At 38.6% G+C, this 14,653-nt stretch overlaps 2 protein-coding genes across 4 annotated transcripts in view; both read right to left on the reverse strand.

The window, feature by feature from the left end:
- The window catches only part of ttc3 (tetratricopeptide repeat domain 3), a 31,785-nt gene extending 23,612 nt beyond the window's left edge, over positions 1 to 8,173 (reverse strand). For 2 of the 3 annotated variants that reach the window (XM_082549950.1, XM_082549948.1), the window contains exons 1-9: positions 8,064 to 8,173; positions 5,924 to 5,994; positions 5,793 to 5,829; positions 3,008 to 3,164; positions 2,838 to 2,919; positions 2,694 to 2,747; positions 2,325 to 2,457; positions 2,039 to 2,124; positions 94 to 188 (exon numbers count right to left, since the gene is read on the reverse strand). In XM_082549950.1, the coding sequence (XP_082406076.1) occupies positions 94 to 188; positions 2,039 to 2,124; positions 2,325 to 2,457; positions 2,694 to 2,747; positions 2,838 to 2,919; positions 3,008 to 3,164; positions 5,793 to 5,829; positions 5,924 to 5,983 (704 nt within the window). In that variant the 5' untranslated portion in view covers positions 5,984 to 5,994; positions 8,064 to 8,173. The remainder of the gene's footprint in view (positions 1 to 93; positions 189 to 2,038; positions 2,125 to 2,324; positions 2,458 to 2,693; positions 2,748 to 2,837; positions 2,920 to 3,007; positions 3,165 to 5,792; positions 5,830 to 5,923; positions 5,995 to 8,063) is intronic. The other variant, XM_082549949.1, reaches the window with a different exon arrangement.
- A 1,207-nt stretch (positions 8,174 to 9,380) lies between these two features.
- LOC309715642 (uncharacterized protein) lies at positions 9,381 to 12,393 on the reverse strand (the record flags this gene model as incomplete). Its single annotated transcript, XM_082548910.1, has 3 exons — positions 9,381 to 10,010; positions 10,243 to 10,545; positions 12,082 to 12,393. 3 exons carry the CDS (start codon positions 12,391 to 12,393, stop codon positions 9,381 to 9,383), a joined length of 1,245 nt encoding a protein of 414 aa, XP_082405036.1.
- Positions 12,394 to 14,653: the final 2,260 nt, after the last annotated feature.

Raw genomic sequence — 14,653 nt, forward strand, 5'->3', positions numbered from 1 at the left:
ATCCATCTCACTATGATGGTGCTGCAGTGTATCACAGTTGTCATAAGGTAAAGGCATGGCACTAAAATGTAATGTCAGAGAAGTATTACTTACTAATATTCGATGGCTTTAGAATAATACTTCACCGCTTCTTCATAGTGCTGTTTCTCAAAGTGCTCGTTTCCTTTCTTCTTCATCTCTTCACTTTTCTGGGGGAGGAATATATTTATTTCCACTGGCAGTAGAGAAATGCATTCAAACACAGGAAGGAAATTTTTTTTTTTTTTTTTTAAACAGCATTAAATCCATTGAGGAAGCACTTTAAAGTTATTGAGCGTCTGAGGTTGTTTTCAAGCATGTTACAACAAGTAGACTGCCTGCTGGGCTCTACTAATGAAGCAAGATTTGTAGCTGAGCAAGGTCACGTGAGGACACGCATGCAGCACATTGGTGTCCTGTATGAAATAAGTTCGACATAACCAGGCTTCTTTTCTGTTAGCTGACTGTTAGCTTGACATAAGTTTAAATCCCAGTCAGAGGTAATGGATATCCATTTCTATATTAACCAAGTTTCAGTTTCAGATTACCTTTAATTCAGTGTCAGCTTATTTTTAAGCTTTTTGATTTTTGTCCCCAATCTAAATTATTTGATGTTTTACTTGCTATGCCACAATATGATCAACATTCATTGTGTTTAAAGTTATAAACTTGGAATAATTATGTGCCTTTATGTCCATGTTCGAAGATGGATACTTATCTTTAATGTGTAGCTTTTATTCAAACTGTGAAGCACTCGGATACTTTTCAAAACACCATAAAGATGGAGTTAGAAACCTTGTTAAACTATTACTACTACCACTAAATTTTTTAAAGAGCAACTCACTGATGACTGTAAAAATTTAACAACATCAGAAATCTGCTTAGTAGCATCAGCTAAACAGGCCCAAAAGAAGTGGGGCAGGGAGAGAGGGTAGAAGTGACCTGGGAATTTATAGTCTGACCATCAATAGGTTTTAATCTGGGTTTCAAGTCATTTTTTGCATTGTGGTCTTTGGTTCTCCTTTTGTTGGTTTGCAAAAAAATATCCTTGATATTCCAAACCTGTCACCTCTCCTGGTAAACACTGTCAAAGTATCAGAAGCCCCTTTCTTAACTGCACTACTGTATAGCTCTGTGTAAATAATCATTCTGTACATTCGATAATTTTTAATCCTACAACTGTTTACAACTTGCATAGTTCCCATTTCTGTATAGCTGTATATCCCAGATTCTGTAAAGTTATTTATTTCATATTCTGTATAGTTTTTCATATTTATATCCTGTTCATATCCTGTACATAGCTTGTACTCACTACAGCCTGTACATACTTATAGTTATAGAATATTCACAACATACTTCATACCGTGTACATTATAACATACCATAATAGACCCATTTCTGTAATATACTCACATATCTATATTATTGCTAATATATATTGTAATATATCTATATCACTAAAGCACTTCTGGATGGATGCAAACTGCATTTCGTTGCCCTGTACCTGTGCATGTGCAATGACAATAAAGTTGAATTCTATTCTATTCTATTCTATTTATCATTACTACCTAATCAGCTCAACTCTACTCGTTCTTGGTCATTATAGCAACGCAACCGAAAATCCCACGACGTCATCTGAATGAGATACAAGTGGCAATGGAGGATGTCGAATCGATGGTATAAATACTGCTCACTTTCTGGCTTTTTGTCACACTCTGGGTCCAAGGTGTTGGTTTTTGTGCAGCCATGTCTCTCATGGCCGGGTTTCAAAAGCTCTCATGACTCATTTAGTGACGTTATTGATTGCCCAGACAGTGGCTTGCAGACTGTTGACATCACATTTCCAGATTGAGCCATCTTCCTTGGAACTTCGGCGCAAGAAGGTACTTAAAAGTATTTGGTACCAAGTACTACCACTTAATGAAAAACCCTAAAAAGCGAGTCCAGTTGAGCTGAGCAGGCACCAGTGGGGGGGAAAAAAAAAAAAAAAGACTATGAGAAACAGTGTGGTGGCTCTTACCTCAACATGAAAGTCCAACGGTGGAGCCATCAGCTCCTTCATCCTCCTATCTTGGCTGCCTCCCAGATCCTGAATAAGCCTGGCATCTGAACAAAAGACAAGTCTCAGCTTTTAAAACACCACCACCGAAGTCAAAGAAAATTATCAACAAACCAGTTCACTGTTTAGAAAAGGGAAAAAAAAAAAAAAAAAAAAAAAAAAACTATGAATATCACAGACTCAACACATAAAGATACCCACAGGAATTACTAGAGCTGAGCACTCAAAAGCAGATACTGTGTCTTACACTCTGTGAAGATGAAGTGGAGAGCTGTGAAGCAGGTGTGCCCAGAGTTGAGCTCAGTTATTTGCTTTTGTATATCAGGTTCTCCTGTTCGCAGCAACCAGCGAAACGCATCATCCAAGACCTCTGCACTGCGCTGGTTTCAAACAAAGTCAACACACCATCACACATAAGCACTGTTTGTACAGCTGCATTACATTTGTACCCATTTTGGACAAAATAACAAAAATAACAGAAAACACACAGGTAATCAGGTGAGACCCTGCTACCAAAAATACATTTTTGGTGAATAACTCTGACTTTTGACATTCACGTGTCAGAAATCAAATGAAAAACTGGTCACTTTTTAGAGCTCTTCATTTCCAAACTTACCAAGTTAAGCCTGTTGCTAAGTAGAACAATATATTTTGAATCATTCCTTTTTACCTGGGAGAGAGAACAAACAAGCACCTGTTAGAAAGAAAATGAGACTTACAGACTTATCTTATCTGTGTCTGACTGACATATTTAACTTACAAATCCTCTCTCCAAGGCCCTGAAGATTGTTTCTACTATTTCTATTCTTCTTATGTGCTTTAGATTTATATCGTTGTTTTCACTGAAAAGAGACCATTACACATTCTATTAACAGTTTAAACACTGATGATGAAGAGGTATTAACGGCAGGTAATTATAACTGTGCTTACTTTGCGCTGATTAGACCTATTTCAATAGCCCAGCGAACAGTACTGCACTCATCACGCTGCAGCAGAATGGGAAGCCAGAAGGAACAAATTTTCATCCTCTGCACTGCTTCTCTTTTTTTGTCAACAGGGATATCATACCATCGATTAAAAATGTCCTCTGGAAAAAAAACACATGGAGAAAACAATGCAAGGTGTTAAGCAACAGCAAACAGAAGATGGCACATTATAGGATGATTATTCTATTATTCTTAAAAGAGGGAAATAAAACATTAAAAAAATGTTTTTAGTGATTATTACTGTTTTTGAACAACTAAACTCAACAAAAATACTTACTTCACTGTTAAATCCAGTCACAACTAATGCATATATAAGAGGAGTTTGTAACCAAAGTTTGTAACCAAACTAAAACTCACTCTACAAAAGAAGTGAGAAAAAAAAAGAACTCAGAAAAGTACATGTAACAAAATATATCTACAGTAATTGTCTAGGTCACAACATAGGACTACAGTGATTGAACTTAATATATTATTAAAGCTTCCTCTATCATTCTCATTGTTACATCTGTACTGGAGACACTGCTTTATACAGTCAGATCCACAAATCTTTGGACAAAAACTTTGTCATTTTGCCTCTGAGCACCATCGCTGTGGATCAAGCAATTAAGATGTGACAAAAGTATTGCATTACTTTTTTATATACAGGACCTGATTATCACAGGCTCAAAATTACTTGAACAAACTTCTGAATATGTGTTGTTTTCAATACTTGTGTAAAATTCCTTTGCAGTCTGTGACTGCCTGAAGAAGATTGTTTTCTGGCACTCTGTGGCTTCGGAAACTGAAAAGCTCCTCTGTTGAGCTGAGATCAGGTGACTGACTTGGTCAGTATAGAATATCCAATTTATTTTCCTTGAGAGACTCTTGGGTTGCTTTTGCACTATGTTCTCGGTCATTAGCCATTTGCACTGTGAAGCACTTCCAATAAATTTTACAGCATTTCTCTGAATCTGACCTAAAAGTACAGCCCTGTACTGCTACTTCTATCAGTAGTCACATCATCGCACACACTAGTGACTCATTTCCACTGGCAGTCACATGTGGTCAAAACATAACATTGTGTCCATAATGTTTGATAGACAATGTGGTATGCTTCAGATCAAAAGCTGTTTCTCTTCTTTTGTGTACTCTCCAATTTTCCCATCGTTTTGGTACAGGCTCATCCTGCTTTCTACTATCTAAAGACAGAATTGAAGACTACGACACCAGCAGTGTTTTAAACATGCAGGGCGAGGACTCAATGGGGAGCTACATGATGCAAAGTTGAGGCATCTCGCCCTCAGTTTGAGTCATCCACCCACATCAGCCAGACAGCTGTCCTGATAGCATCTCCTATCTTATCCTAGATAAATAAACTGGTGCAAACTGTAACAGCTGCATCGGGGTATATAATTTCCGGGTATATCACATCACTCCTCTATCTGAGAAAACATTGTTTCTATAGGCCTCCAAATCTTTCTATGAAAAACTGAGGTGGTCAGGTGGGATGAATTTGCTTTATTCTACAGTAATTCATCAAAGGAAGAGTCCTACAAATGCATATAAGGGTCAGTGTCAAATCACCTGTGTTCATTCTTTTCAGTGACAAAACTAACAGTCTCTCTTTAGTAAACAGCACCCTTTTAACACCAAAGAGGCTATGTGCAGCTGCAGACCAAAGATGTGACCCTTGCTCTAAGATTAGTGCAATATGCAAGTGAGTCAAAAAATGTAAGTGCATGTTTTTACTTACGCAAGTAAAAACATGAACTTTATTCATTAGCAATGATATTATACATTTGAGTTATTGCATAAGGTGTCATTTAAAAGGGTTGCTCAACATTAAATGTAATAAATTACTGATTGTATATGACAGCGGTCCCCAACCCCCGGGCCTCGGACCGGTACCGGTCCGTGAGTCGTTTTGTACCGGACCGCGAGAGTTGAGGCTCAGTTGTGAAATGTATGGTTTTCAGGGTTTTTATCGGTTTTCAGCGTTATTTTGTAAATGGCCTGTATTTGTATAGCGCTTTTACTAGTCCCCACTAGGGACCCCAAAGTGCTTTACACACCCAGTCATCCACCCAGTCACACACACATTCACACACTGGTGGGGGCAAGCTACAGTTGTAGCCACAGCTGCCCTGGGGGAGACTGACAGAAGCGAGGCTGCCATATCGCGCCATCGGTCCTTCTGGCCAACACCAGTAGGCGGTAGGTGAAGTGTCTTGCCCAAGGACACAACGACCGAGACTGTCCGAGCCGGGGCTCGAACCAGCAACCTTCCAATTACAAGGCGAACTCCCAACTCTTGAGCCACGATTTTGTTATCGTTTTTATCGTTAACTCTGTTTTCCTGGTCTTTTCACGTGTGTTATGAATAAATCTTCTTTTTTTCGGTACCTGTACTAGTTTTATTTTGTTGTATTTATCCGCTGGTATATGACATGAAAGAACACAGTTATTATCAGATTATTATGATGACCCAGTATGTAACGTTAATTCTAGAACACCAATTTGCAGTTCTGAAACATTACCTCTAATGTTACGTATAATTTACTTGATAAAACACACTTCCCATAAAAGTATATTAAATTACAACAATACCTGACAAAAAAAAGTACTCATTTCCCCATGTACATTGTCACAAAAAGAAAAAACAATGAAAATCATGTGGGTGAAAAAAAATAAATCACTCAACATTAGTATTATAGGGTTAATTCCTTATAACTGTTTGGGCAGCTTCTTACCTGATGGACGAAAGGTGATGATCATATCTTCCATTTTCTGAGTGACCAAAGGGGGGGAAATGTTAATCAGTGACATAAAGGAAAGAAAAATAAAATAAGTAAATCATTTTATTAAAAGATTTTTAACTCACCAAAGGTGGTCTGGTGCTGCCCAAGACACCACTATCAGAATCAGAGTCTGAATCTGACATTTTGTTCAGCTCTGTAAAAACATTCACATCAACCACCAAAGCCAATTTTACAGTACATGCTAAAAAGATGTAAATACATTTCTGCCGATGATTTGAATTTACTTCAGTGAATGCAAATCAACAAGCAGAAGCTTCTGTCTATATTACAGTGAAACTACAACACAACTGACCATACAAGAGAAAATCTAGTTCAATTTAATGAAGCTTGGCTCCACCTCTCTGCAATAAAATGTTCAAACTATTTAGATATTATGTGAAAAAAAAAGCTCTTAAAAAAAATAAAATCTATCACACCATAACCTGCAATCTCACTGAATGTCAGCTGCCTTTTGTTCTGTTCTCTGTTAAAATAATCCCACGCTGTCTCAATGTGGTTCGGGCTCTGGGAAGGCCAAACTGGCAGACTGATAGAAAACCACAAAGTGAAAAACTATCCAGGTATATTTTTACAGCACTGGCAGTGTGTTTGGGATCATTGTCATACTAAAAAATAAAGCCGTTGCCAATCAGATGTTTTCCAAGACTTTCAGATATTCTTCATCCGCTATAGATATATTTTTTAGGCTTGCCACTTCTTATTCCACTACTTAAGTTGTCTCAAATTTTTGGTGGTTGGTTTTTGGTGGTTCCATCATGCTGCGGGGCTGTGTGGCCGGTGCAGGGACTGGGAATCTTGTCAAAGTTGAGGGACACATGGATTCCCCTCAGTATCAGCAGATTCTGGAGACCAATATCCAGGAATCAGTGACAAAGCTAAAACTGCGCCGGGGCTGGATCTTTCAACAAGACAACAACCCGAAACACTGCTTAAAATCCACTTAGGCATTCATGCAGAGGAACAAGTACAACGCTCTGGAGTGCCCATCTCAGTCCCCAGACCTGAATTTTATTGAAAATCTGTGGTGTGAGTTAAAGAGAGCTGTCCATGCTGGGAAGCAAACCTGAATGTACTAGAGATGTTTTGTAAAGAGGAATGGTCCAAAATACCTTCAACCACAAGACTCTCACCTACAGGAAGCATTTAGAGGCTGTAATTTCTGCAAAAGGCAGCTCTACTAAATATTGATTTCATAAATTTTTTTGTGGTGCCCAAATTTATGCACCTGCCTGATTGTTTAAACAATCATTGCACACTTTCTGTAAATCCAATAAACTTCATTTCACTTCTCAAATATCACTGTGGTCAGGTACAAGAACTGGACTGAATATGAGTGAAAAAAATAATCCAAAGAAAAACCTGGAAAACTACTACTCAAGACAACTCTAAAAATAAAAGTCTGGTTACCAGCAAAATAGAAATGAATGAGCGGACTTTTTGACAATATTGTACTGTCTCTGTCGCCATCCCTGGCTGAGTTTGCCCTTTTGTTTGCTCAGTAAGATTTTAAACACCACACCCACACATACAATTGACAGTGTTATCTAACAGAACCAGACTTCCTCGTGCAGTCTCCTCTCAAGGATTCATTTTTTACACAACTTGGGAATATACTGAGAACCAAACTGCAGTTTCCAGAACATCCAGTTACCGGGTGTGGTGAACTAGTCTTCCATCATAGTAAGGCCATTACGCAGAGAGCGGGCATGTAAGACACCTGAAAATCATGAGGTGATGCCCAATATATATGCAGGCAACCCCAGGTACAGTCTGAGTTATTACTAGAAATGCTTGAAGCTCATGGTGCCCCGACCTAAAACAAAAAAGATGGAGGACTGTCCTACTAGTTGAAACCTAATCTCACAGGAATTTGCCCCAATAACAATGTTAGCACTGTAGCATATGAGCTAACCTACGTAGTGGCTTACAGAGCCATGTTAAACGGCTGGTCGCGGAAATATAACACAATGCAGTAAGTGTAAGCAACATTAGCTTTAGCTTACACATACTTTCTAACAACGTGGCATACGTTAATGACTGTACAACAACGTTTTGACACTTTTTCTCCTACTTTGTTTTAGCGCGACACCTCCCAGCATCAGCCTCAGCCAGCCTCGTAGTGTAGCTGGGTGTTGTTTTTTTACTGGGGGGGAAATAAAATATTATGGACAAATAACAAACAGCAGAAATTCAAACACGTACCTTATGATAACTGCTGTATGGATGCTTCACAGTAACCCTCGTTGCTCCTGTTCATGCTAGTGTACGGAAATGAAGGCGCGGTTAACACACGCATGCGTCAAAGTAGGCGGATCCCGCGAATGAATTGCGTAAATTTCCTGCAACAAACATTTTTGTTATTTCAGGGTTTGTTTGGTTTTTTTCCTGATTTGGTGAAAGAGCTTACGAAATTAAATATAATTATTTTAAAAATAATTTTTTGTAATAAAATACCTGTTAGGGAAATTAGCATTAGCTGAATCATAGCGTCTTACAAGCAAAACCGGTCATGATATTATAATAATATTATGAATACTATGCTTACATAAACTAAACTAAAATGTGCACTTTTTTTGTCTAGAAGGAGAGAAAAATCATTTTACCCGTTTAGCTGCGTTCACTACTATTCACTGTTGAATAGCGCCTCCTGCTGCATCCGGAGCTGAACTACAACTGTACAATTGGAGTGGTGATGCCCCTCCACAGATGTACGCGCTGTTATTAATTTATATTTTTAGGTAAACAAATTACGTTAAAAATAAAGTAACTCAGTAAATGATAATGAAATTTCACACTATCTTTTTCAGTTTTATTTGCGTTTATTATTATTAATTGTTAAGTTTTGTTTTTAGTTCAGTTTCATTTCAGGTAGTCTCCAGTGGGAAACTGCTCATTGAAGTTCAGTTTTAATTCTAATTAAATGTTAAGTTTCAGTTTAATTTTCTCGTATACAATGTTACGTTTTGTTTAGGTTAGTCTCAGTTTCATTTATTACAATGTGTGCTATATTTTTTATTGTCTTCTCTTTGGATTACACTATCTACTAGTATCTAATAGTTTTGCTTTTGTGGTATAACTTGTCATGTTTACTCAATCCAGCAATAGAGCTGAATTAAAATTGCATTTCCATAGTTTTTATGATTAAGAATTTTATGAATTTTATGTTCAAAGTATTTTACATAGTTTGTGTTTGCATTATTGTGAAAAATAATCAATACCATTTAAGAACTGTCACTAGTTCTTTTTTCCAAATGTGAGGTTTTTTATTAGGGTCTGTTCAAATTTGAAATGACATTTGACATTTGATGACGATTTGAAGAAAACACTTTCATTTGTTTCCTAAATTATGTGAAAAATTTCATACTGTTCATGCGAAATTTGTATTGAAAGGGTCTTATATATGTGGTAACTGACCCAGTTTAATACACTGGTAGAAAATAGGAAACACAATTGTGCTTTTCTGGCTGTAACAATGTTGTGTTAGTTTTTGTGGCTGACTAATCAGATATTTGTTTTTGTCTAATTTGTCCTCAGTTCGAAGTCATCCCTCTGCCTTAGCAGGCTCTGAAAAACTCCGTCAGCATACAGGAAAAAATTTCCGTTGCTCTCCAGGTCCTGCACGTTGATTATTCGAGTCACCAGAGCTTCTTGTATGGCTGGAGACTCACAGGGGTGATGCTGCACACTGTGACTCACGTTTCTCGAGGGCTCGATGACTAACAGTCCAAGCATGCTGCCATCCTCCGTCCTGCTGTATCTGGATGAAGTGTAGAGGGTGTCTCCTGTCATCGTGGTGTCATTGCTTCCATTTAGGACATTAAATCCAAAGTCTCCACCTGCTTCATCAGTTTTACAGCCTCTGTTAATTCCTGCAGTTGAACTGGGTGTGGCAGATTTATTACTTGGACCAACCTGGCTACCATTAACAAGGAGGCTGTTGGAGCATGTCATATTGGTTATAGTAGATGTGTTAGCATGTTTAGGTCTGTTGGCAGCATTGGTTCTTGGTTTTTGTGGACCAGGAGCTGGAGTCTCCTGGATGTTTGCGCGTAGGTAGGCTGTATAGCCCCGAACCAGGTGACCTAACCCCGTCTTATAAGAAATGCGCATTGATTCAACTGATCCTAATGGCACAGACTGCAGACGGGCCTGTGGGAAGAGGAAAGTGCTTTAAAATCAACTCAATACCTCCCACTCAAAGCTCTCTGTAGCTTTGGTTTTGTGCCATCATCTAAAGGGAGAGAAAGAACCTACAATATGGGATGTAAACACTTACCTACATACGAAGCAGATTTTACAATGTAGAGGCGTACCGATGCACTAGAGTAAACACATACTATCATAACCTGAGCTGGACGTGTTTTCATCTATCTGTTCTGACCTGGTGGATTCTCATGTGCAGGTGAATTGCAGCTCCTGTCAGCCACTGCTGCATCGACGCTGAACTCATTCTCTTCCTTGTGGTCATCCTATCATAATGGTCGAGAAGCTCAAATTTCAGCCAGTTATCGTAGAGCTCTGTGGTCTCAGCCATCTGATCCTGGTTGTTGGCGATGCCTGGGATAAGGGTGAGGAAGCTGTGGATAATCCAGCCGATTCTCGATGAGCTGCTGATGCCAAAAATCCTCTTAAGCCGGGATGGTTGAGTTAACGAGGGACCCTCTGTTGATCCTTGTGCTCGGACCTGTTTGGAATACGAAGCACAGTTTATAACACAAACTGTCACGCTGGCCCAAACACGGACAGAAAATGAGGTAGTATTTGTGTCAATAGAGTACTTCAGACATTAAAGAAAGACACCTCATAACTCCAAACACAGAGAGCCAGAAAGAGGGAAAATGGGAAAAAACACAAGGCTTTTTTATTTCATGAATTTGTGACTCCTTGGGTACGTTCCAGTAGTCCATTTTGCTTAGAGAGGTTTCTAACAGAGTGAAATGACACCAAAGTATCTGCATGGCAGTCATCATTTGAGCAAAGAGTGACACACATTCTCCAAATGCTTAGAAAAGGAGCTTCCATAGAGGATACAACTCTATCCACAATCACTCTCCTTCGTCCTCAAGATATCTTTTAGGAATTGAGACATCTGGTGCAGGAGGGAAATAAAAATACTCTCCAAAAGTAGATGTAAGCCCCAGAATTTGAATGTTTGTCCCTTTGGAGATGCCACAGGTTTTAGAACAGAACCTTCCTGCTGCAAGACCATTAAACCACTGCCAGTATATTTATAGCTAACTCATGTAAGTAATCTAATTACACTATCAAGCACATAAGGTTGGTTAGTCCTCTGCTCACTCCCTGTTTAGTCTGCGGTCCATTTTCTTCCACTTATGCACTTTAGGGTCATGGGCTGGGTGGCTGAAGCCAGGCTGGACTGTTAATCGGGCATACCGGCCATTTGCCCAATGGGTCAATATAGTTGTTTTTTCTTTTTCGATATAACTAAACATGCTGCAGGCCGGCTGCTGTGCACCCACCCTACAAGCACTGATAGCAGCCCAGTGGTTCATTTTTATTACTGACATGGGATTGCCTGATCAAATCTCTTAAAACAACTGGCGCTTCCCCTTTTCCCCTGTGTGCTCAGGGTAAGAGGTAAGAAACTAGATGTAGGGACAGTTTTTAGGAAGGAAGAAATTCAAGTAAAATGAATAGCTACTTTGATCATGAGCCATTTCTAAAGTGCAATGGTCACATATTGCACTACTGTCCAACTAAGATGTCCTAACCCAAAATAAAATGTTTTTCATTTTATGTATTTATTTATTTATGGTGGGCAAAACAAAACTGAAAATGTTAAACTATAATCCTAAAAACAAAACCTAAAATTTTGACTTAATACCTCAAAATTTCATTTCATTTTCTTGTTTTCGAGTCAGAAGTTCCATTTAGGAAGTCAACATTTGTAATTATGTATGACATAAAAAAATATATGAATAAAATAAAGTTTTGTGGTGGAAGGAGGGTTCTATAGTTGTACAAACAGTGAAATGAGAAAGGATGATATACCAAAGAGACAGAAGGATGTAAAAGGTATAATATTGGGGGTAGTGTAGGAAGTAAAAAGGCAACAAAACCACATGAAGATTGGACCTTCAAACTAAAACAGGATGTAAAGTGAAAGTGGGAACACAGACACAGCAAAGAGGGGGGAAAGTGATGATAATAAAAAATAATCTCACACTAACATTAGACAAAATGCAACAGTTTTACATACCTGTTGAGCAACCTGATCAAAAAGCATGGACAGAGCCAGAGCAACAACCCCCACTCCTCCACAGGTTACCCTGCTGCCCCCCAGCTTCGCCGTCAGGTTGAGGTTGAACGTGCTCTGCTGCTCCATGCTCATGCTCCGCTGTAAGAAGTTGTACTGATGCTGCAACGCTGCTGACGAATCCAGCGACAGGAAGGTGGTGAGAACAGGATCCAAGGAGATATCAGGGATGATACTGGCATCCTGAGTCACCGAGAAGAGCTCCTGGACGGTGGCTCGAGAAGGAAGACACAAACTGCGGCCCGTCAGGATCATGGCTGAATCTGTCTGTGTGTGCTCAGTGTTATCAGTGTTTCTAACCCACTGTGTGTTTATTTGACCCAGTCCGAAGGATGTTATCAGCACGGCCAGTCCTATAAAAGAACTCATGAGCAAAAACACTAATGAGCGAACCATTTGCTCAAATAAAACAAGGTTTTTACACACATACATGTAGCTGCACAAAAAGCTTTTTTATGTTGGTGCAAAGCTGTTTGAGTCAAACAGTGACTCTCTTGTGTGCTTTTTAATTTCCTGTCTCTAAATGTGCAGAAGTAGGAGTGGAACAGCAGAAGCAGGTGGTTTGGTGCTCATTTTAGCATCAAACTATTTATATTTCTACAAAGAAAGCAGTTTCTGTACCCTTAAAGAGAAGCATAACAGTGGGTTGGTTTCACTTCCCTTCATCCTTGAAGATTTTGAGTCTGGTTCACCTCAGTAGTCAGATCACTCTCATCATGTTCAGTCAATCACTGAAGTCAAAAATCTTTCATAGATTTTATTGCTGGGGCAAAAAGGAGAGAAGCAAGGAGTCCATACCTCTCATGGTTTGTATCTAAGATTTGTATGATCAAAACTCTGAGGTTTTTGTGTCTTTTGAAGAGCTGAGGTATAAATTCAGTATAAAAAGAATAAGTTACTTTAAATGTGATTTTTCTGTATATAATGTTCTGCTTGAGCTGTTTCTCTTTTATCTACATACACACAGTATACTGTATCTCATTTCTTAACATTTTGCTTCCTTCAAAAAAAAAAAAACTTTGTTCACATTTCTTTAGTTGAATCTACAAGAAATTCCAAAGATTTGACATTTGACAGGGATAAATTGTATTTTTGGACTAGCAAGGTGATTCCACAAGATCTGTTAGCTCATATCCTATGGTGTGCACTGTGTCCCTAAAAACACTTGTGGAACCTGGACAAATGAGGGACAGAAGAAGACATGGCAGCAGTAGAGGAGTAGAGTAATATTTATTAAATGCCTGTCAGGGCATCCCCACCGAAAGTGGGGGCCTAGGTAACCCTCTACCATCCTTTCATGTGTCAATCAATCATACCCTTCACTCTCATTGGTAGTCTCTTCAGTCACTTGCCTCAAGGCAGAGGAAAGTTTATCTTTTCTGTAGACAAAGAATAGTTGAATTATTTTTATGTTGGAATCAATGTGGTTAAAGCATATAAGCCAATAATTTCATTTTGTTATGACATCATCCTGCTGTTCTTTATACCAATATCTCATTAATATTCTTTAATAGATTAGATTACTTAAGTGGATGTCATGCCGTGTTTATCTCACTGTTGGAGTCTGATAAGGCTTTATTTTTCTGTCCATCTGGTCTTGTTTTAGCTTCAGATTGGGTCTCTTTTTCTCTTTTTCAAGACAAATATTTTTAAATTCCTTGTACCTGACTGCTTTGTTTGAAAGTGCTGAAAATGATAAAATGCCTGAGAGCTTTGATAAACTTAAATCTAGCCTTCCAGAAGTCAGAAGTGCCAGGTTTATTTAAAGGTCAATAAATAAACGTAATCAAAATCTGAGCTCTTTTGTAATTAGATCGACATTTAGACACAGACACTGATCATTAACCTCGATGTCAATAAACAAGGTTCACTGGGATGAATTTACTGTGCTGCCCTTCGGCAAAGTCTGAGGCTCAAATAAAAGACCATACCAAAGACCACCAAGCTCATTTTTCAGTCCTAATATTTAGCTAACAGCACTTCTTGGCTGGGCCTAGGAAAGTGACAACAGACTCTTGCCCATTTGTTTAAGCTCCTCAAGATTCTGTTTATATTTTTTATATACAGAATGAACAGCATACTTTCTCTATACAGTCCGTACATTAAATTTCTCTTCAGTCTTTCCGTTTATAATATTCAAAGTCTTGAGTTTAAAGTTTTTATGGTACTCTGTGCAGTCCAGAACCCAAATGCAGGACTCCAAAGTAAACAAGATAAACAAAAAAAACAAACCTTTATTAAAGATCAAAGGTAAAAGTCCCAAATACACTTCTCCAGGGCAAAAGCATGACTGTTGAGTAGGGACACACAAGAACAACAAGCAGGGTAAATTAAGACACTGGCAAGGGGGAATTAAGGGCTATTAATAATCACAGAAAACACTTAAGGTTAATCCGGACGATGAAGCACAGCTGGAGAACAACGGACAGGTGAAACTAATCAAAGACAATGAGACATTAGAAATAAAATTGAGGACAAAGTGGAAGAGAGATCGTCTGTTATCTCACTTCCCATA

The sequence above is a fragment of the Aulonocara stuartgranti genome (assembly GCF_965226115.1).
Source record: "Aulonocara stuartgranti genome assembly, chromosome: 10".
In the NCBI taxonomy this organism is placed as follows: domain Eukaryota; kingdom Metazoa; phylum Chordata; class Actinopteri; order Cichliformes; family Cichlidae; genus Aulonocara; species Aulonocara stuartgranti.